The 23,531-nt window shown below is 33.9% G+C and overlaps 1 protein-coding gene across 31 annotated transcripts in view; it reads right to left on the bottom strand.

The window, feature by feature from the left end:
- Positions 1 to 23,531, bottom strand: part of Slmap (sarcolemma associated protein) — a 155,559-nt gene that overhangs the window by 46,929 nt on the left and 85,099 nt on the right. For 6 of the 31 annotated variants that reach the window (XM_046452768.2, XM_046452763.2, XM_046452784.2 and 3 more), the window contains exons 6-13: positions 20,621 to 20,716; positions 19,381 to 19,452; positions 18,466 to 18,606; positions 16,224 to 16,361; positions 14,387 to 14,555; positions 14,247 to 14,297; positions 13,558 to 13,608; positions 8,948 to 9,010 (exon numbers count right to left, since the gene is read on the bottom strand). In XM_046452768.2, coding sequence (XP_046308724.1) covers positions 8,948 to 9,010; positions 13,558 to 13,608; positions 14,247 to 14,297; positions 14,387 to 14,555; positions 16,224 to 16,361; positions 18,466 to 18,606; positions 19,381 to 19,452; positions 20,621 to 20,716 — 781 coding nt within the window. The remainder of the gene's footprint in view (positions 1 to 8,947; positions 9,011 to 13,557; positions 13,609 to 14,246; positions 14,298 to 14,386; positions 14,556 to 16,223; positions 16,362 to 18,465; positions 18,607 to 19,380; positions 19,453 to 20,620; positions 20,717 to 23,531) is intronic. The other 25 variants (XM_046452777.2, XM_046452781.2, XM_046452778.2 and 22 more) reach the window with 7 other exon arrangements.

Here is a 23,531-nt window from a genome sequence, read left to right as displayed (position 1 = left end):
CAAACATAATAATAAAACAGTATAAACAGACTTTGAAAACTCTTCTAGTTGTTCTATAGTATACTGAAGATCTAAAGATCAGCTTATAAAAACACATCAAAAACTAATTTATTGCTCAAAACTGTCACCAACCCTTAAAACAAGACCTCAAGTCCTTACCACAATGTACAAAATCTATATGCTCTGCACAGGAAACCGATAATTACAGTCCCACAGGCCAAATCCAACCTGCTGTTTTGTGGAAACATGGCCAGGTTCATTCATTTTCATATTATGATGGCAGAGTTTAGTAGTTCAATAGAAACCTGGTAGCCTGCAAAACCTAAATTTTTACTATCTGGCCTTCTATTTTAAAAAGGTATTTGTGGTGTTCTAAAACTCTATAATCTCAGTCTTAGGTTATCACATAGTTTCTTTCTTTATTTGTATATGGTACTGGGGATTGGACCCAAGGCCTTGTGCATGCTACACAAACATTCTACCAGTAAGCTACATCCTTAGCCCTTTTATACATTTTATTTTTAGACAGTGTCCTGCTAAGTTTGGGATCCTCCTGCCTCAGCCTCTAGAGCAACTGAGGTTATAGGCATGCACCACCTCGCCACATATTTTCCCTGTGTACACACAAAATTTACACAGTTTAATCTCATTTCTGTTCAGCTATATACTACCTTTGCTGCTTCTTATCACCTTAAATTCTTTTACTTTCACTGAGAGAAAATGAAAAACTGGTCGGCAGTTAGAATCTCATTCACTAAGAAAAAAATGCTTTTATTTTTCTTTAATGGATTTACCAATCCCAGTTTTTAAAATTTTGGTCCCTTCAAGAGATGTAAATTCCATTAATACAAAGTTTTCTATGCCTCACTCACTGTTTTGTTTATTTAGTTATTTTTCTTTTTTGGTACTGGTGAATGAACTTGGGTGTGCTATACCATTGAGCTACATCCTTTTTATTTTATGTTGAAGGAAGTTCTCACAAATGCTAAGGCTAGCCTCAAATTCACAATCTTCTTGCTTCGGCCTCCAGAGTTGCTGGGATTACAGATATGAGCCATGGCTCCTGGTTGTCTTATGCATTTTTAAAGCCCCAATAGCTAAAATAATGCCTGGTGTATGTATAGGAGATGCTTAATAAATATTTGTTGAATGCACAGATTGAGTTTGTTTTGTTTTTCTTTTGTTAAGGAGTGCTTAACTGCTGAGCAAATCCCCAGCCCTTTTAATATTTTATTTTGAGACAGGGCCTCAATAAGTTGCTATGGCTGGCTTTGAACTTGCGATCCTCCAGTCTCAGCCTCCCAAGACGCTCCCAAGGATTATAGGTATGCACCACTATGCCCAGCTAAGCATCTGTTTTTAAAGTAATAAAATTTTGAGAAATTGTTTGAATGCTTTCATTATCCTAAAAAACATAATTAATAATTTTATGTATGTAAAAGTTTAACAGTACTGGCATATAAGAGCTAAATAATAATTAACTGCTATTATTATCATATTAAATTATTTAAGGTTATATTATCCAGTCCAATGAATCACTAATGGCCTATAATGAAGGAATTAAAAAATATACATCATTAAAGAAAAATCTCTATTGAGTCTCAAATGTGGAGTGGTGACTGCAAGGCTTTAGGAGGATTGAAAATTACTATGGTAACACATACAATCAAAACAGTTGAGAACCAGATCTCTGCCTTTGACCCTTCCCAAAGAGAACTTCTGTATAATTGTAACTACAGGTGTTTTTTTTTTTTTTTTTTTAATATTTATTTTTTAGTTTTCAGCGGACACAGCATCTTTGTTTGTATGTGGTGCTGAGGATCGAACCCGGGCCGCACGCATGCCAGGCGAGCGCGCTACCACTTGAGCCACATCCCCAGCCCACTACAGGTGTTTTGAAAGAGCTATTTGACTCAGCTCGAGTGAAAGAAAAGAGAGCTTTCGTTTTTCAAAAAAACTTCCTCTGTGAAGTTTACTCCAGAGAGCTAACTATTCATTTTCTCCTATTTAAAAACCATGGGTACCTATTGTTAAAACACACACACAAACACACACACACACACACACACAAAAGGAGAGACACACACAAAAAAAAAAGGAGAGACACAAAAGTATAGATAGATAATATTTTTTTAGTTGTAGTTGGACACAATATCTTTATTTATTTATTTTTATGTGGTGCTGAGGATTGAACCCAGGCCTTGCACATGCTAGGCAAGCGCTCTACTGCTGAACCACAACCCCAGCCCCTAGATAGATAAATTTTTATAAAGCAAATTTCTGTGTGACCACAGTCCATGTCAACAAACAGAATCTTCCCACCAAGCTCCAAAGGTTTCCACATTCTCCATCTCAGTCAAATCTTCCCTCTCCTAATGGTAACCACTATCCTGATTTTTAATTTCTCACAATCCTCATGTAAATATGCATGACTAAATAATAAAATTTTAGTAGTTTTGCATTTCATATAAATGGGATACTATGGCATGTATTCTTATATGTCAGGCTTCTCTCACCCAATAGACTGGAGTATATTTATCCATCTGCTAGTGAAAGTGTTCTGGGCTGCTTCCATTTTTGAATTATTGTGTATATTACTGTTAGAAACATCCCTGAATTTGGGCTGGTGTTGTAGCTTAGTGGTAGAGCTCTTGCTTCGTATGTGTGAGGCCCTGGGTTCGATCCTCAACACCACATAAAAATAAGTAAATAAAAATAAAGATATTGTGTCCATCTACAACAAAAAAAAATATTTAAAAAATAAAGAAACAACCTTGAATTTGAACCTGAAATGTATGGTCAGGCATTTACATAGAGAACCTACCTACCAAGGAGTAGAACTGATGGTTTGACTACATTCGAGAACTATCACCTAAGCATTTAGTTTAGTCCGAGAATAAGTGATAGAGTTACAAAAACTGTTAAATCTTCCTAAAAACTAATCAAAAGAGAACCAAGCTTATTTCTTCGTTGAAAGAAATAAATTATGTCCTATGTTACCACTGAGCACAAAATAAAAATGAAGAATAAGGCAAACAATGACCTCAAAGAAAGCACAGGTGTGCCAAGATTGGATTGAATTCTTAAAGCGAAAGACCCATTTTCCTCACATGACAGCTACAACTAATTGAAATTTTAAAGCAGAATATAAACTCAAATAGCATGGCCTACGTCATACTGATGTTAGTTACTGATGTTAGTTTCCTAAGGACCCCAAACAATCTGGTGGAATAGAAGAGTAGGTAAATATAAAAGAACTAGATAATCTGCTGCTATAACTGCCAACTTTAAAATATTTCTAAATCTCACAGTTGGCTTTCAAAAAATAATGTTATAACTAGGCCATCAAAGCAATGTGCTTGAGACTAAATTTTAAGAAGGTATGCATATGGTAATTTAAATCTCTAGATTATGAGAAAATGTTGTTTTAACATGAACAATAAAAAGTTAGCTAGCCAGGCACATGCCTATAGTCACGTATGCCTGTAATCCCAGTGACTTGGGAGGCTGACGTAGGAGGACTGCAAATTTGAGGCAAGCCTAAGCAACTTAGTCAGGCGCTGTCTCAAAAATTAAAAAAAAAAAAAATTAAAGAAAGGGCTGGGGATATAGTTCACTGGTTAAGTACCCTGGTACTGGCAAGGGTGAGAGTGATAGGGAAGACAGATCAACCGTCTTTACTGTCAGACGATGGGGAGTTAAAAAAAAAAAAAAAAGGAAAACAGGTTATTTTGACAAAAAAGCTACTAACACCTCTCCATGATCCCACCTACCCACATATTTTCTACCTACTACCTAACAAGTGTTTCTGTGTGCCAGGCATTATAGAGCACTTAGTAAATACAATCTCAGTTAATTTTTAAAATAATCCTCTGAGGTAGGTATTACCACCCCATTTTGTAAATGAGAAAATGGAGGTTAATTTGCCCAGAATCACTGCCAGGGAGAGGCCAAATCAGGATTCACATGAAAATCCAATTCTAATCATCATAAATAGAAATGAGCAAAAGTTACCAAAAAGATTATTACAAGACAAATATGGGGGCTGGGGCTATAGCTCAGTGGCAGAGTGCTTGCCTAGCATGTGTGAGGCACTGGTTCTATCCTTAGCACCACATAAAAATAAACAAATAAAAATAAAGACATTCTGTTCATCCACAACTACCAAAAAAAAATTCCTTAAAAAAAGACAAATATGTTAAAGAAACTGATACTAGAACGAACATCATGATACAACAAAAGTAGAAAATTACAATTAATGTTCAACAGCAAGCCAGCAACTTCTCTACCTTCAGAAAGTAGCAATTCACAAGTAGAAATACAGCTTTAGGATTGCAAAGGAAAGGTTCTGTGTTACAATTACAATAATGCAGACCCTCACGAGTTTATACAATTCTGCAGAATAAAATTAGTTAATATAATTCTCTAATGTATCCTAGACTAGACAAACTAAGGACAAAGAAATAATAAATTAGCACCATCTAGTTTACACTCTGTTTCCTATACCAGGGACATAACCTAACATACATCAAGTGCCTTCCATTCTTTGCCATAAATTAACTGTTTTGGCTTAGAGAAATACATTTTTTTAAAAAAAGTTTAATAATCTGTTTCAAGGAGACTATGTAATCAGAATAATCCTGAGATTATTTAGAGAGGCTGACCTCATAGAGGGAAGAAAAGTAAACATTCAGTTACACAGCAACACTGATTCAATACATTCCTCCAAAGAAGGCAATTTCAGTGTGAGAGCAAAGCCCTAGCAGGAAGGAGGGAAGAAAAGAAGTATACAGAGATAGTGCCTATAATTTCAAAATGAGGTGGGGAGCAAGGAGAGAATTTTTTGAAAATTAGGGGACAGCCCAGTAAGACACGAAACGTTAAGATAATTCAATTTTTAACTAATAATAACAAAAACAGTAAACATGGATTAAGAATACAAAGGCGTGGGGCTGAGGGTGTGGCTCAAGCGTTAGCGCTCTCGCCTGGCATGTGTGCGGCCAGAGTTCGATCCTCAGCACCACATACAAACAAAGATGTTGTGTCTGCCAAAAACTAAAAACAAATAAATATTAAAAAAAATATTCTCTCTCTCTCTCACTCTCTCTTTAAAAAAAAAAATACAAAGGCGTGAGGTTCACTTCAGGAGAATTGCTAAATCCACTATCAAGAGGAAGATACTTTGGGGGAAGGGGAAAGTTTGTCTCTAAAAGATAGACTTCAGAGGAAAGTTTCTCTGGTGCCCAGCAGAAATGCCTCTCCCTTCATCAGGACAGACAACAGCAAGAGAAATCAAAGTGTCAGGCAACAGTTCAGAGAAAGATGACTTTTACCATGCCGAAAAGAGATGGAAGATCTCCATGGCCTTGTATTTTCTACCTTTCACCTGTCAATTTTTTGCTCAGTATGTAAGTCAATCAAGCGCAAGAGTTCATGGACATGTAGAAGCAGACTGAGAAGCGCACAATTTGTTGGCTCAGAAATCATTGTTAACAGAATACAAAAGTCTCAATGTATCCATTAAGTTAATACAGTAAACCTGAAATAATTAAAATGTGCAGGGAACGTTGAGTGTGGAGTTCTGACTAAACCAAACTCATGTTCTGAATCCTAGAAAAAAATATTGTTAAAAAATTTGAGCAAGTTTTACTTAAGTTACTTTTTAATTCTAGATTTTATGCTATGAATCTCTTTTTATACAGAATACTACTTTATAGTTAGGGAATTGTGCAAAACTTTTTTTTTTTTTTTTTTTTTTTTAGAGAGAGAGAGAGAGAGAATTTTTTATATATATATATTTTTTAGGTGGACACAACATCTTTGTTTGTATGTGGTGCTGAGGATCGAACCCGGACCGCACGCATGCCAGGCGAGCGCGCTACCGCTTGAGCCACATCCCCAGCCCAAAACATTTAAATTCCAAACTCCTTCTCTTTGATTAAGAACTTTAGGTCAAAAGAAGCATTTTTTTTAAAAATCATCTGTTTTACCATTAAAGGAAAACAAGTCTGAAATGTGTCCCAATTCATTTATTTTCCACAAAATCAAGTTGTCCTTTTATGGAGAACAATTATGTTCTCTTACACACATAAATTAAAAAAATGTATCAATACAATAAAGATAAACATAAAGGATCCAAAGGAAGCCAGGTGTGGTGGCACATGCCTGTAATCCCAGCAGCTGGGGAGGCTGAGACTGGAGGATCTCAGGTTCAAAGCCAGACTCAGCAACTTAGTGAGGCTATTAGCAACCTAGGGAGGCCCTGTCTCAAAATAAAAAATAAAAAGAGCTGGGATGTGGCTCAGTGGTTAAGTGCCCTTGGGTTCAATCTCTGGTACAAAACAAGACAAAAAACAACAACAACAACAACAAACCCAAAACCCACCCTCCCCCCCAAAAAAGGAAGTGACTTATCTGCTTTCTAATTTTTAAAGCACAAGGTGAATTTATTCTATATAAGCACTAGTAAATAATGAAGGCAAAGTATTTAACTTTGCTTTTTTCAAGACTGAAAGGAACTGAGAATCTTAAGTACTACAGTATAATGAATTTATACTTTATGATCAAGATCATAAAACAGTTTATGATGCTTATCAATGAAAGTAACAGCAAAAAACCCCCCCAAAAGTCTGGGTAGGCTTGTCAATAAATACTCCAAAATTGTTTTAAAAGTGCTGAGGGTAAGTTCACCTGAGTATGATGTTTGCTGAATTTGCCTTGTTTGTGATAATACTCATTAAAGTCAACAATTTCTACAATGGCAGCTTGTCATAAAATAATGAAATGTTCCTTCTGATAATAAACTGAGCAAGAACTAACCTATACTATTTTAACTCTGGCTAAACAGATTTAAGGAACTGAACAAATTTAGAAAATTTTGAGATACAAGTAGAATCATCATTAACCAAATGATTGCTACTTGCTACTTGAAATTCAAACCAAACATTTCATAACTAGGCTTTACCCTAGTTATATTAGCTTATGGTCTAAACTTTCACTGTTTTTTTTCGGGGGAAAGTACCAGGGATTGAACTCAGAAGCACTCAAACACTGAGCCACATCTGCAGCCCTATTTTATATTTTATTTAAAGACAAGGTCTCACTGAATTGCTTAGCACCTCACTTTTGCTGAGGCTGGCTTTGAACTTATGATCCTTCTGCTTTAGCCTCCCCAGCCACTGGGATTACAGGTGTGTGCCACCGCTCTGGCTTAAATTTTTATTGTTGGTACTCAGAAATCCAATGGATTCAGATACCTAGGAATGCCTATATTTCATTTTTTCTCATCTTTGGTCCATACTTTGTAAACAGGAATGGGATTTTATATGGATTTTTTTTTCTATGTACCACGTTTAATATTTTCCCATGCAATTACATAGTTCTTATAAACATAATTTTATAAGCTGGTCAAATACTCTAATTGAGAGGATTTATTATAATTTACCTAACTTTTGTGCTCTCACTTATGTTTATTTAGCCCATTTCCCCCCATAACTATGATTCAATAAAAATCTGAAACATCTTTTGCTTTATTTAAAATAAACATTGTTCTGTATTAAAACAACAGATATTTTTGTAATATTACTTTGAATGAAATGTTTGACAAATTATAGATTAAATTTTTTTTCTTAAATAATCAAGTGATAAAAATAAAGGCTAGTGACCTTTTCTTGTCACTAAAGTGAAAGAAGGATTTCTGCAAATTGCAACTCAGTAAAACATTCTTGTGACAATTCTCTTATTTTGGGGGGCTCAAAATATAAATTTTAAAAGTTCAAAATAAAAATAACTTATCCAAGAATCATCACATGTAATAAAAGTATAAAGTTTTTCTTCTAAAAAAGTTTATATTTTAGATTATATACTTTTTTCCTGGTTTCAAAGGATACCAATTATTTTGCCCCAAATCAATGTACTGTTTTTGAATAAAGTGAGATTTTTGTAATTAGAAGATAATAAAAAGATGCACCAATCTTTGCTTTATGAATACTGTTTGAAAGAACAAAAGAAATGCCACATTGACTAAATAAATTGCCTCAAAATAATATTAAACTTACATTTAATACTATAATATTTAAGACTGACAAAATCAGAGCTCTTCTAAAAACATTTAATGAAATTTCTCACTTCCTTAAATACTCTAAGGAGTATAATTCTTGATCTACTGAACTCATGTCTGCTGTTTATATCAGTTGTGACCTTTATAATTCTCAAATCCTCCTAAAATCGTAGATGGATGTGCATAAAAATTTGGAAAACCATTCATTTCAAAGAGAACAGGAAGAGAAAAGTGCTTGAGAGTGTTTGCACAAGAGGAAAAAGCATATACATTATCAGCAATTTTTCACTATATATGTGGCTATCTGCTTGTCACTAATAAAAGAATACCACTCCCCTGAGCTCTTTCTACAAGTTTTTATTTGAGACAGGGGCTTGCTCAGATGCTGAGGCTGGCCTCGAATTTGTGATTCTCCTGCCTCAGCCTCCTGAGCTGCGTGGGATTATAGGCGCACGCCACTGTGCCCAGCCCAAACTGAATAACTTTTTAAGGCTTCATTTAAGAACCTCAAAATTCAAATCGTGATTGAACTACAACTTAAAATAGATTATGGTTACCATCTCTTTATTAAGTATTCACATAAAAGGCTGAGGTGTTTGAAAGTCCTTTTATTTCTGTACAGTAATGATGGCACATTAACAAGTTTTAAATTTCGTCTTTTTTTTTGTATGTGACTAATGTAAAATGCTCTGTGAAGGCTGATACAATAGGAATATGTTTCTCAAAAAAACAAAAACAGAAACAGTCTGAAAAGGTTCACTGCTGTCTAAAGTTGGCTTTGTGTACTTCTGCTATAATAAACATATCAAGATCCTCATTATTACTCTCACTTTTCAACTTCAGTCCCTGACTTTATTAAAATCAATGTGAAAAATACTCTGTACTCACTCTGGCATTCTATGAATTGATGAATAAAAGTGCAGTCCCCGCCACTCTTTGAAAGCAAGTGCTCTAATGAAGAAAGAAACACCTTTAAGGATATAGTTTGCTGCTGTCTTTGAAAACTTAACAGCAAAGACAGGAAAACAAAAATGTATCAACATGGGTAACTCTGAGTAGGATTACTAAAAGTTGAATACACATTTTAATATTACAAGCAAACATATTTTGGAATTAAATGACTGAAAATAGTGATTTTATAACTATTAATTTATCCCCTGAATAGTGAGCTTTTAAAGGTGCAGTTTTTATCCAAAGAGCTCAAAAAACAAACAAACAAACAAAAACCCCAAAACAAAACACCAGACTAAAACAAAACCTCCAAACCAAAACAACAAAAAAATATCCAAACATACTGCCTTAAACAGCTTCTCCCACTTTGAAATATACCTTTCTCCTGTAACCCCAGCTACTCAGGAGGCTGAGACAGGAGGATCAAAAGAGTGCAAGGCTAGCCTGGATAACTTAGAGATGTTGCCTCAAATTTAAAAAGGGCTAGGGATATAGCACAGTGTTAGAGCACTTGCAATCCCCAGCACCACACATACGTGTATATACACACACACACACAGATAAATAAAATAACCCTTTCTCTATGAAAACTTCAGTATTAAAATTATATTTCAACATGGTGTGAAATGTGTGAAAGCATTAAAATCTTCAAAAAAGGACGCATAAGTCAGCACCACTCTCACTATAAAACCCTCCTTTCTCTTCTCTATCTCAGCCTACTTTACCTCTTTAATTATCTCAACTCTGCACGATGGTGCCTCACTCTCTCAACATCCTTCCTGTTAGTTGCCTTCATTACCTCTATTCTCAAATTTATTATTCTTTATCTAGTTACAGAGCACTCCACTTTACAGTAACCATGAAAAACATGAAGAAAAAAAGTCTGATATAACCTCACGTTTTAGAAAGATCAACACATGACTTGGTTACAACATAATACTGAGATACACATCATAAACATGCTAACTGCTACAGAAATTTAAAATTTTAAAAATTTAAACAATTTATCAATCAGAGCCAACTAAAGCAAAAAAAGAAGCCCTTAGTAAAACAGCAACTACAAAGATAAAAAACTGTTTTACATAAATTCTTTCTAAGCTATGATACTTTCAAAACTCAAACTACATTACATCATGTTAAACATCAAAACTCACCTGGAACCAAATTTTAACCTAACTAAAGGATTCTATGAAACTTATCTGAAGCCAAAATTCAGAACAATATCAAAAGACTCAAATTACTGAAGTAGGATATCCCAGCCATATCTGACCAGATAAACATCAACCTTTTATCCACTCTGATTTTAACATCTGAACATGATACTAAAATGTTTATCATACACTTGTTTAGATAAATTCTAGAATTAATATAGATACATACATATCCCTTCTACAAAGGCATCTCTTAAACATTTAAGAAAAGTGTCTTACAGATAGTATACATAAAGCTTTTATATTATGACACTTTTAATATTCTATTACTTAAATTCAGGCCTTTTGGAAATCACTCTGCCAAAGCTACAAAAATGTTTGCCACTGATAATCCAAAAGGAAGTAGATATTTATTGGTGAGAAAAGGGGTCTTTATGATATTAAACAGTGTTGTAGGAATGTAAACAAGACAAATATGGAAATGTAAAGTAGAAAACCACTCTACTTAAAATGAGTTTTATTTATACATGTGAGTTTCCTATGGATTTTAATGTTTTATGCCTATGTTTTCCAATACTACAGTCACTAGCCAGACATGCTATTGAGCCTTTCAAATGTGGCTAGTTAGAATTGAGATGTGCTTGTATGTATACAACAAAGAGATGATGAATTCAACTAGTAAGAAAAAAGTAATGTGCAAGGTTTCAATAATAATCTTTGAAAACTGGTTACATGTTAAAATAACATTTTGGATATTGTGGGTTAAATAAAATATATTATTAAAATTTGTTTACCTGCTTCTTTTTATATTTTTAATGTGGCAACCAGAAAAATTTAAATCATATATGTGGCTCTAATTATATTTCTTTTAGATTGCATTATTTAATACTCTTTAAGAGATGTTCAAATTATAATTATTAAATAAAATACAAAAAATAGCACAAAACCTGTGCTTTTAACAGCTCCATTATATTTAATTTCAAAAATTGCAGTTTTCTAGAAGAAATATTAATTTTAACATATTCAGACATTTTTGAAATATTTTTTTATAACCCTTCTTGGTGTTCTACTGCTTATAGAATAATTTTAGTTAAAAACTCGTAATATTATGGTTCTAGATTTTTGTAATATTGGAGCGCTTGGTAATTGGTTTGTATTAAATGACAAGTGATTCAGAATGTTACTGGTAACCCATCTCAAAAGTTCACTATGTAAATCTGGTGTGATGAAGGTTTTGTGTTTATTCAGAAATTTACTACTTAGCTTTTTTTTAAAAAAAAAATTTTTTTAGTTGTAGTTGAACACAATACCTTTATTTATTTATTCACTTATATTTTTCTTAGTTGTAGTTAGACACAATATCTATTTTTATGTGGAGCTGAGGATCGAACCCAGCACCTCACACGTGCTAGGTGAGCACTCTATCGCTGAGCCACAACCCCAGCCCTACTTAGCATCTTTTAAAATATCCTATTAGTCTCTCTCCACATTACTCAATTTATTATCGCCAAAAACCAAATATACCAATAAGGAAAAAATACTTATAGCACAAAGTTACCTTTAAATATCTAAAATATCTTATTTAATCTTGAATAAAGGGATCCACAATATTCTATAATATAAAAACATTCTACTATTCCCAAATCAGTTGGAACTGGCAAAAACTTCATGCAGTAATTTGACAAATATAAATAGTAAAAAGATGGTTCTGTGTATATAAAAGAATTCTCTCAATTGAAGAAAGAGGAGGTTTTCAGTTTAGGTTAATACTAATCCTATGAACAAATACACATTCAAGTCAAAAGAGTGAGGGACTGATTTAAAAGTGTACATACCAGAAAGAAAAATAAACAAAATAATAACAGAAAATACAAAATCATTTAAGGAAGACAAAGTTTTAGAAGAAAAGGATTAATTCATTTTACATCAGTTTGCTAAGTTTATTAAATGAAAAGTAACAAGTAGTTTTTGTGCAATGAATATAAACTACACCTTTAAAAATTCTCAAATTGAAACTCATTCAAATTGGAATTTTTAAAATTGATGCATTTTACAAAAATAAAGAGAATAGTCAAATAGCAATTGTTAAAGAAACTTTTTCTTAATTGAGAGTTCCAAAATCCATTATAAACACAATATTATTAGGTCTTGACCTTGCAGCTCACATATACATGATCACCTGAGCCTATTTTGCTAGTTCTTGATTAAAAACAAGCCAAACAAACAAAACAAAAATAAACCACTTCCCAGCTTTACCAGAATTTGATTGTTGCTCAAGAAGTATAAAGATATCCCCTGATATATGGAAAAACTATTTAATGGAGTTTAAATATTTTATAGAAGTTTTGGTATGAACCTTGATATCTTCCACTAATTTTTATATAAAAATTGAGATGAGAGGCACATAGTGATATCAGTATACACAAGAAAATAGTTTTTAAAAAAAAAAAAAGAAAATAGTTTTATTTCTTTGGTACTCTAAGTATCTAGTGCAGAATTTGGCATAGCTGACACTCAATCAACGTTGGATGAAAGGGGAAGTGTAAAAGGTGAAAAGTTATCTTCAAGACTAAAAGATTATAGAAGCCATTGAGCAAAAAGTAGTCCATGTAGTAACAGTAAAATCAATATCTAGTGGCTTTAAGTTATGGGCAAGAGAACATCTATGCTGTCTAGAAGAAAGGGTCACAACCCAAAAACTAGTAAAATAATTTTTTTCTGATGGCAGAATAACTGACCTCATTTCCTCTATCCAATAAAAGATGGAAAAAAGAAAGCAGTTTCTACATGTCCAAGGCACAATGGGCTTTTAAATAAACTCACACATTAAAAACAGGGGACCAGCTGGGTATAATGGCACATGCCTGTAATCCTAGCAGCTAGGGAGGCTGAGACAGGATAATTGTGAGTTCAAAGCCAGCCTCAGCAAAAAGCAAGGTGCTAAGCAACTCAGTGAGACTCTGTCTGTAAATAAAATACAAATAGGGTTGGAGAGTGGCTCAGTGCTCAAGTGTCCCTGAGTTCAATCCCCGGTACTCTCCCCAAAAGATGGGGGGCCAAAAACAAAGCTTGATGAAACAAAATGATAGTCTAGCTCTCTAAAAATTACATTGGGAGAAAAACAGTTATACTAAGTCAAGTCATTGCTAATGTTGAACTTTATAATTTTTATCATTTAATGGAAATTTCCATATAACAAAGGATATCTAATAATAGATCATGGCACAAGTCTTAGAAAATAAAGGGAACACTGATTTTAAATGATAGAATTCAATAATGTGTGAGCAGTATGTTTTGCATTCCAAACAGTTAAAACTTTAAAACCCTGAATTTCCTATTCTGCTTAAACAGTAAAAGGTTATCATGAAAGAAAAATATTTAAGTTTTTTACACTACCTTTTTCTGTGCTCCCATTTATTTTAGGTAAGAAGTCATCAACTTGTATCCCTAGGATTAAGACAGTATATCATTGCCTGATCAGAGAAAGTAATGTTTTAAGTATTACCCTTGGTCTGAAGTGTAACCATGGCATTTTGTATTCCTATTCACATTAAGACTATATAAAAGACTTTATATTTATTTTTACAAGAAGGGTTCAACATGCTATTTTTTCCATTAATTCAGGCTTAGTGGCCTTCCAATGAACCTCAAAAGAAAAAGGATTCTACTGTTCATGGATTTAAGTAGAACATCTCAGATGCAGAAATTTCATTTATCTCAAGGACTAAACAATGGTGCCCACTGGTGGCAATCCAGCATATTTAAAAAAATTTTTTTCTTTTTTTTTAAAATATATATATTTTTTAAGTTGTAGATGGACACAATACCTTTACTTTATTTGTTTTTACTTTTATGTGGCGCCGAGGATTGAACCCAGTGCCTCACGCATGCTAGGCAAGCGCTCTACCACTGAGCCACCACCCAGGCCCCTTAAAAAGAAATTTTCTAAGAGTGTAGCTATTTTATACCTAATATGTAAAACACCACTTACAGAAAATAAGAACCTAATATGAAATAATAAACAAAGTCAAAAGTTTAATAATGACAAAATTTAGCTTGAAACAGGAAATTTGGATGATACCTACCTAAGCTGCTGCATTCTTTAAGAGTTTTCTCCTGAAGATGTTCTAACCGTACTGTAAATAAAAGTCCAAGAAAAAGATATTTCACAGACAAAAAGAAAAAAAAAATCAAATCAAAAGAATTTTTATATTAGCTAACTTACCTTGTAAAGCTGTTAGCCTTTCATTGGTGAAATCATTATCAGCTTGCAAAGCTTCTATTTTTGCCTGGAGCTCCTGTTCTTTTTCTTCCATTTCATCTATTTTATGTTGTAATTCTTTCTTCTCAGCTTGTCCCTTCTGTTGGATCTCTTCTTGTCTTCCTTCTGCTACCTGTTAAGGAAGAAGAAGATTTAAATCTGATGCTGTTTTAAGAGGCCTAAGCCAGCACTGCCTTTATTCAACTTCTAAGGAATGTATACAAAATTTCAGATTGTATTTATAATGCCAATTTTTCTTTTTTTAAAAAATATTTTTATTTTGTTTATTTATTTTTATGTGGTGCTGAGAATCAAACCCAGTGCATCACATGTAGCCATTTTTTCTAAACCAGCAAAGAAAATAAAGACAAAGACCTAATGTCAAAAGTGATCTGCATTGGGTTCACTCCTCCATAATAGCACCTAAAAGAAAACCTTGTAGCAAGCAAGCAGTTTTATTACATCTAGAGATAAAGGGTCAAAATGAAACTCTATTTTAAAATGTTTTTGATAGTGCTAGGGATTAGACCCATGGGGCTCACACATGCTAGGCAGGTAATCTACCACTGAGCTACATCCTTAACCCCAAAACACCACAATTTTAATGTGGGAAGTAATATGTTCCCCTAAAATTATTATTGTTTTAATTTTTAAGTTCTAAAATACAATTTATTCTGAAATTTTAAACAAAATCATACTTTGATAAAGGGATGATGGTATAAGTCTTTTTTAAAAAGATTTCCTTTTAACAAGACCAATCTTTATAACCATCACAGCCTATTTAGGCACAGTGATACACACATGTAATCCTAGCTACCTGGAACACTGAGACAGGAGGACCACAAGTTTGAGGTCAGCCTGGGTAACCTAGCAAGACCTCATCTCAAAATGAAAAAGGCTGAGAATGTAGCTCAGTAGTAATAGTGTTTGCATAGCATACACACACAAGGCCGTGGGTTCAATCCACAGAAAGAAGAATGGAATAAAAATAGAACTACCATGGGTAAACCAACCACACAGAAGACATATGCATTGGTCTTCTCTAATAAATTCATATCTTCCAGGCATTCAATTCATGGTTTGAATTATAATAATATGGGTCTTCACTAACTCGGTTATAAGAATTTATTTATTCATTTACAGTACTGGGGACTGAACCCAGTACACTTTACCACTGAGTTACATCTCCAGTCCTTTTTATTTTTTATATTTGAGACAATGTTTTGTTAAGTTGCCCAGACTGGCCTTGAACTTGAGATCCTCTTGCCTCAGACTCCCAAGAGCCTGGTTCAGATATAAGATTTCAAAGGACCAACTAGACATTACTCTATGATGTGATCTCTCCTTATCCTAAATGTGCCACAGCTATAAGGAATGGCAGTGGAAGCAGAATCAACTCCATCCCTAAAGGCTAACAGCAATCAAGCAGATTATTCTAAGATTCATCTGGGCTTATTCCAGTACTAAATAGTTGGGCTTTATCTTTGGAATGGGATAAAAATAAACAGTTTCAGGGTGAACAAAACAAAACCCTGAATATCTTAGGTTTTGTTGATTCTCATTTACTTCCTCTTCTATATCAAAAGATGCCAATTGTGAGGCAGTGACTCAAATTCCTCCAGAGGAAATATATTAGCTTTTACAGGCTTTTAATTATCTCTGGTCATTGAGATTGAACTAAATAGAATAGAAGTACCTTATTTTACAACAACTATTCATCAATATCTAAACAATATCTAAAGCTACCCAGTATGGTAGAGATTATTAGCTTAACATGCTTTTAGATTGAATAAATACATACCTTTAATTTATCAGATAAATCTTTAATCTCATTAACTGCTCCATTATATTTATTGGCTAATTCTCTTAATTCTTCCTGAGTCCGCTCATTCATTTCTTTCAGGTGGGTACATTCATCTTCAGTATTACTCAGACTTCGCTGAAATTCAAATTCACAATTTATTTTGACTAAATGTTCATTTATTATTTAGTATTCCTTCTAAATTCAATTTATAAAAAGTATAACTCCATGGGCTATTCTAAATCAACACATTTCCTGAACTTTATATAAAGCTGACTTAAATAACATAAGGATTTAAATTTATATACTAAAACAATAATAAGATTTAAAAAAAATGTTGGGGGTATAGGGGACACTGTAATTACACCTTTTTTTGTACTGGGGATTTAACCCAGAGGTGCTAAACCACTGAGCTACATCCCCAGCCCTTTTTATTTATTATTTTGAGGCAGGGTCTCACTAGTTTGCTTACAGCCTCACTAAACTGCTGAGGCTGGCTTCAAACCCACAGTCCTCCTGCCTCAACCTCCTGAACTACTGGAGTTATAGGCATGTGTTACTGTACTCAGCTAATCACACTTTTAAAAGGTCAACAGCTGTGACTTTTAGACTTGAAAATACTTTAAGCCTGTTGATTCTTTTTTATTTTGGTACCAAGGATTGAACTCAGGGGAACTCAAGGATTGAACTCAGCCACTGAGGCACATTTCCAGCACCCCCCACCTTTTTTGTATTTTATTTAGAGACAGGGTCTCACTGAGTTTCTTAGGATCTCACTAAGTTGCTGAGGCTGGACTTGAACTCCTGCCTCGGTCTCCTAAGCCACCAGGATTACAGATCCTCTTGCCTTGGTCTCCTAAGCCACCAGGATTACAGGGGTGTGTACACTGTGCCTGGCTAAGTCTGTTGATTCTTAAAGTATGTTTAGTAATATGCAGCAATTAACACCAAAAAGAGAAGACAGCTAGCAACTGTAAATAAATTAAATAAAAATGAATTAGGCGCTCTGGGATAAGGTCACTATAGAAATTATCGCTTTCTAAGGATATGTTACTATTTAGTTTAAGATGGACATTTTAACCAATATGAGGGACAGATAATTTCTGTGTTAATTATAACACACAATAATAAGACCCATATTACAAATTAGGGTTTTCCCCCTAATGCAGTGATAAAAAAGTATATATACTTTATATATGCATATATGTATACACACACACACACATATATATACATATGTATAGACATACACACTGTTTTGGGTTTTTTTTAAACCCATGGTTCTACCAGTGATCTGCACTCCCAGCCCTGAGAATCACATTTTGATCACTCCTAAAAGACCCAGAAAGGGCCTTGGAGAGTTTCCCTTTGAGCTTCTAAAGTATAAGACAATTTTCCTCTCTAAAGGACAGGTAAAGTAAGAACATGTATGTTCTTGGTCTTACAGTGACCAAGAAAAAAAAGCAAAATCTATGCCAAGAAATCAATTCCCTAAAACATCAAGGTCCATTATAGAGAGGCTGAATCCTCATCAGAGTGCAAACAGTAAGATTCCCTGGTTAGGCTTTTTTGTTTGTTTGTATCAAGGATTGAACCACTAAGCCACATTCCCAACCTTTTAAAATATTTTTTACTTAGAGACAGGATTTTCCTTAATAAATTGCTGAGGCTGGCTTTGAGCTTGCGATCATCCTTTCTCAATCTCCCAAACTGCTGGGATTATAGGTGTGTACGACTGCACCCAGCTGGTTAGGCTTTATTTCCTTAGCTAGGGACCATAAGCACCAGAACTCACATGATTATATTGAGAATTCCTATCAATGTAAGCAGCATACATGTTCTTTCCCATTTGAGAGACTGAAAATATTTCCTAGCTGCATAATAATACCTATGTTTAAAGGGCCCTGGAATTTTTAAAGTAAAAACAAACAAACAAACAAACACAAAAATAATACTACTACTTGGCATTTAAAAAAATTAGTTAATTAATTTGTTCTAACTAGATACACATGACAGCAGAATGCATTTTGATTCACAGTACACAAATGGAGCACAATTTTTCATTTTTCCGGTTATACATGAAGTAGAGTCACCCATTAGTGCCATCATACACATATACGTACCTAGAGTAATAATATTCATCTCATTCCACCATCTTTCCTATCCCTATGCTCCCTCCCTTCCCCTTCCTCCCCTTTGCCCTATCTAAAGTTACCACGTGGTATTTTTAAAATTGAAATACCTCAACTTCTGAAAGTTTTCTAACCACTTCAATTTTCTCCTGAAGAACCCGCCTCAGGGACTCTTTGGCTGTTGTCTCATAATTGTGTTTATCCTCCTGTAATGCTATAAGTTCCTTCCGTAAACTATCTTCTGTCTGATTCTAGAATAAAAAAAAATTTACAATTATAGCAAAATTATTTTTTTAAAAGCTTCTACTATTTGAAAAAGCTGTACACATTATGATGCTCTTTAAATTTTGTGTTATACCGCCAAACAGAAACAATGCTGGCCCTGTATTAAATGAAGTATATTTAAAAGTCATATCAGTAAATTATGCGTTGACAAATATGTTAATTCCTGCTTCCAATAGGAAAAAAAAGGCAATTGAGAATTTTTCTTAAATATGTAAAATTAATTATTCTTACATTTGTGATATTCTCTGCAAGTCACCATATTGACATTGTAGGAAAAAATAATTACCTTCAAAAGCACCAAGTATTTTGAGGCAAATGTATTATCTTCTGATAAAAAAAACACATTATTATCCATGAAGTTTTGGCAAAAAAAAAAAAAAAACAACCAACACACACACACACACACACACCCTAAATTAAACCAAATATCTAGATCAAAATACTAATTTATGGAGTGTACAGGAGCTAGAAAAATATTTAAATAACAACATAAATTGAGACAAATTCGAGAGGGCAAATGACCCAGTTTTTGCAACAAACATCAACTGCAATAGAAAAGACAGTTGTTGACATTCATCACACAATTCCTTCTACTTACATGTATGTTTGATATTTCTCATGACAAAAGAATGTTGAAAATGTACAAAAGTTTTAGCATATAGTCAAAATAACAAAAAATAAATAAAAAAAAAAATAAAAAACCCATGTATTCTTCTTTATGTAACAGATTAAATACCTACTTTGGAGCATGCCTGTAATTGGTTTCCCATAACTTCTAACCGTGATAAGAGTCTATCTTCATCTATTAAAGCCTGTTGAAGAAAAATTAAATATAAATAAAATTCCAGAGTAACAAAAAAACAACCTATATATCAAAAAGGTCGACAGCCATCAAAATAAATAAAATTATAAAACTGATCAACAACCACTGTAAATGCTAACTTTTTAACACTTTGATTTGCTACCCCCCCAGTGCCCCTGCACTGTCCGAGGGACTAAACTCAGGTGTGTTCTCTACCACTGAGCTACATCCCCAGCCTTTTTATTTTATTTTTTTAATTTATGTATTTTTGGTACTGGTATCAGGAACTGAATCTAGGGTGCTTAACTACTGAGCCACATCTTTATATTTTATTTTGAGACAGGATCTTGCTAAGTTGCTTAGAGACTCACTAAGTTGCTGAGGCTGGTTTTGAACATTCAATCCTCTTGCCTCAGCCTCCTGAGCTGCTGGGATTACAGATGTATGCCATTGCTCCTGGCCCCCAGCACTTTTGTGTGTGTGTGTGTGGTGCTTGAACCCAGAGCCTTGTGCGTGTAAGGCAAGTACTCTACCAACTGAGTTATATCCCCAGCCCTTTTTAATATTTTATTTTGAGGCAGGGTCTCGCTAAATTGTTTAGGGCCTAAATTGCTGAGGCTAGCCTCGAATTTGCAAATCTTCTTGCCTCAGCCTCCAAAGTCACTGGGTTTAAAGGCTGGCACCACCACACTTGGCCAGAACTTTTTATTTTGAGACAGTCTTACTAAGTTAATAGTGAATTTTTGATCCTTCTACCTCAGGCTCCGAAATCACTTGTATTCCAAGTATGTATTCCATGCACCTGGCATAATACCTATTCTTTAGTTAGGAAATAACTCTCCCCTCTTTTTTTTGGTGGTACTGGGGATTGAACCCAGGGTCATGCACATAATAGGCAAGCGCTCTATTATTAAGCTACATGGGCAGCCCTCTTTATTTTTTAAAAAAATATCTTTTTAGTTGTAGAATGTCACAATATCTATGTTTTATTTATTTTTACATGGTGCTGAGGATCAAACTCAGGGCCTCACATGTGCTGGGCAAGCACTTTACCACTAAGCTACACCTCAGTGCTCCCTTTCCTTTGTTTATTACAAAATTTTAATTTTGATTCATCCAACACCTATGAAATATTAAGTTGTTTAAATGCTTCTTGAACATAAAGGCTACTGGAATACCTGCCAACTGGTATCTGAAGCCTCTTGGGTGATGGCCAGTAGCCGCTGAAGTGTGGCTAACTTCTGTTCCAACATCTGTTCCCGATGTAAGGCCTCCTAATATTATAAAAATCACAAAAGAGATTCTAATAAACTCATCATGATTCCTTTGAAGAATAATCAATTTTCTGTACCCTTCTGAATATAGTCTTATAACCCCTTGACATATTTCAAAGTATTTAAAATTTAATAACCCTTTTAAATATATATGTACCACATTGTTTTAGCTTTATCTGTTAGGCTCTAAGTTAGAAGTACTCTTGTTCCAACTTCCCCCCACAACAGAACACGTCACTTACTTATTTTTGTTTTGTTTTTCCTAATTTGGAAAATGAGTTGTAAAAAACGTAGACTCTAAAAAGCTAACAAATCTTGTAGGTTTGCATTACACACACATACACACCCACAAATGTGCATATACTTCAGAACAAATTTGTCACAAACTAAGAAAAAATAATCTGACCAACAAAGATTACTTTACAATGGCTTAACTGCACAATATATCTAAATAATAGCTTCACATTTTCCCGTTTAACCATGTTATTAAATATAAATATATGTGTATTTAAAGAGAGTATTTACAAACATAATCTACTGCATTTTCAGGTGTTCTGGTCTTTTCCCTAACTACATGTCACTGAGCAGGAATTAATACCCCAAATAAACTGCATCCACCAAATATTGGTTCCATGAAATCAAGAGGCCAAGGAGTTATATTTGGCAGCTCCAAGAAATATTTTACAAAGAAAGATATTGGTGAGCAAAGTCTGATCTCTAGGTGACTTGTAACATTTGATAGCTGTTAATAAGGTCAGTCTCCTTCACTAGAAGTCAAGGTGAAATGCTCACAGGATTGTTTTGATTTTGGCACGTTTAGACCTTCTATTACTGTCATTATACAAAGAACATGTACTATCCTACTGGCTTTGAGTCACCTCAATAGAAAAATGTATACTTTAAACATAGTATTTGACGTTTAAAGCAATATATTGCTCTTTATATCTTTGATAAATAATGATTATGAGAAATCTTGCCTAATCAGAATATAAGTACTCTGTTTTAAAAATCATACCACCTCAGAATCCATACTAAAACTGCATACATTTTTTTTTTGAGAGAGAGAGAGAGAGAGAGAGGGGCAGAGAATGAATTTCTTAATATTTATTTTTCAGTTTTCGGTGGACACAACATCTTTATTTTATTTTTATGTGGTGCTGAGGATCAAACCCAGCGCCGCATGCATGCCAGGCGAGTGTGTTACCGCTTGAGCTGCATCCCCAGCCCCAAAACTGTACACATTTAAAAGAGATTATTTGCCATGTTTAAGCTCCTAAAACATTCATAATACCCAGGAAATTAAAGAGACATAAAATGTTTTACTAAAAAACAAAATCTACCTCCACTAGATGGTGTAATTTCACCACTTATCCTTCAATTCCATTAGTTTCTTAATTCTGAACCACATTAACAGAAATATAGTATTTCCAGGAATGGTCTTTTTAGTTCTATGGCATAAAATGCATCTATTCCAGCTTTTATTCAAAAGGTTCACAATTTACATTAGAACTTCAGCAGTTCAATAAGAATGTATACAGAAAAGACTGTGGGGTGTGATTTAAACAAATTCAAAGTGGATGTTCAAAGAACAGACAAAAAGTCGAAAAGACTCTGAGTCAGGGCATTAAAGTCCCAGTCTATGGTGGCTATTAACAACACAAGATAGTTTCAGAAAATATAAATATATTAATATATTTCTCATAAAAAATAAGTGTACACCAAATTAATCTCAGTTTTCTTCTACCTCTAATAAGGACACCTAAATCAATTAAGGTGCCTTCCTATTGAATGGTAAATGACTACTGACATTTATGGCATACATTCTATGTGCCAGGCACTGTTCTAAGTGCTTTATGTGTATTAATTACATATTTTTCACAATTTGGTGAGGTAGTATTGTTCTACCCTTTTCCGAGCTGCAGAAAATGAGGCCCAAAGGTTTTAAACAACTTTCTTGATCAAATCAGAAATTAAAGTCAGGGATGGAATCTAGAGAATCTGATTAGAGTACAATGTGCAAAAATATTTTCTATGCACCAGTACGTTATCCCTGATGTAAGATAAGATCTAACTAATTCATTCATTATTTTCTGATCATTTTTACAGATGTGTACGTTCTTAACTGAGATGGAACTGCTCTCAGTCATTGAGTCCTGTAAATAAATGTAGGAATCCAAGATCACTTGAATAATTCTATAATTTTAAACAAAAGACAACTGAAAGCCTACACATGTAAAATAACTCACCCAAAGATACAGAATTAACTGAGTAGCAGAACCAAGAAAAAGACTTCAATCTCTAAACTCCTAATCAAGGGTTTTCCTTAACTATTCTCTCACCACAATCCAGCCAAAATCTACATAAACCAGGAAAAAAAAAAAAACACTTGTTGGCTTTTTAAAGATTTGAATTACTCTTTAAATATGACATTAACTGCTTCAGGAGACCATTCCAAGTATCTGCTTTATCAATAAATCTTTCTATGTATCCAGTAGCACAGTATAGAAGATTCAGAGGTCTGACTATCCAATCACTATAAACACAGACTAGGTTCAAATCCTAGATGTATCCATTACTAGATGTTTGATACTATGTAAGTTATTAAATCTTCCTGTCTCTCAGTTACTCCATCTGTAAAAGTGGGAATAAAATATGTGCATCATAGGACTGCTGTAAAGATTAAATGACTTACTATAGGTAAAGTGCTAGAATGGAACTTAGGGTACAATAGTGTTATATAATTATGCGATATTAACATTATTAAGCATCCCAAAATATAATGATATTATTATTTAGCAGGTCTAATTTTATTTAA

This window comes from Marmota monax, unplaced genomic scaffold (genome assembly GCF_021218885.2).
Source record: "Marmota monax isolate L192 unplaced genomic scaffold, Marmota_monax_Labrador192_F-V1.1 WCK01_AAM20220418_F8-fsc00042, whole genome shotgun sequence".
In the NCBI taxonomy this organism is placed as follows: domain Eukaryota; kingdom Metazoa; phylum Chordata; class Mammalia; order Rodentia; family Sciuridae; genus Marmota; species Marmota monax.
Note: the sequence above shows the minus strand (reverse complement) of the source record. Positions and strands in the feature narration are given on the sequence as shown.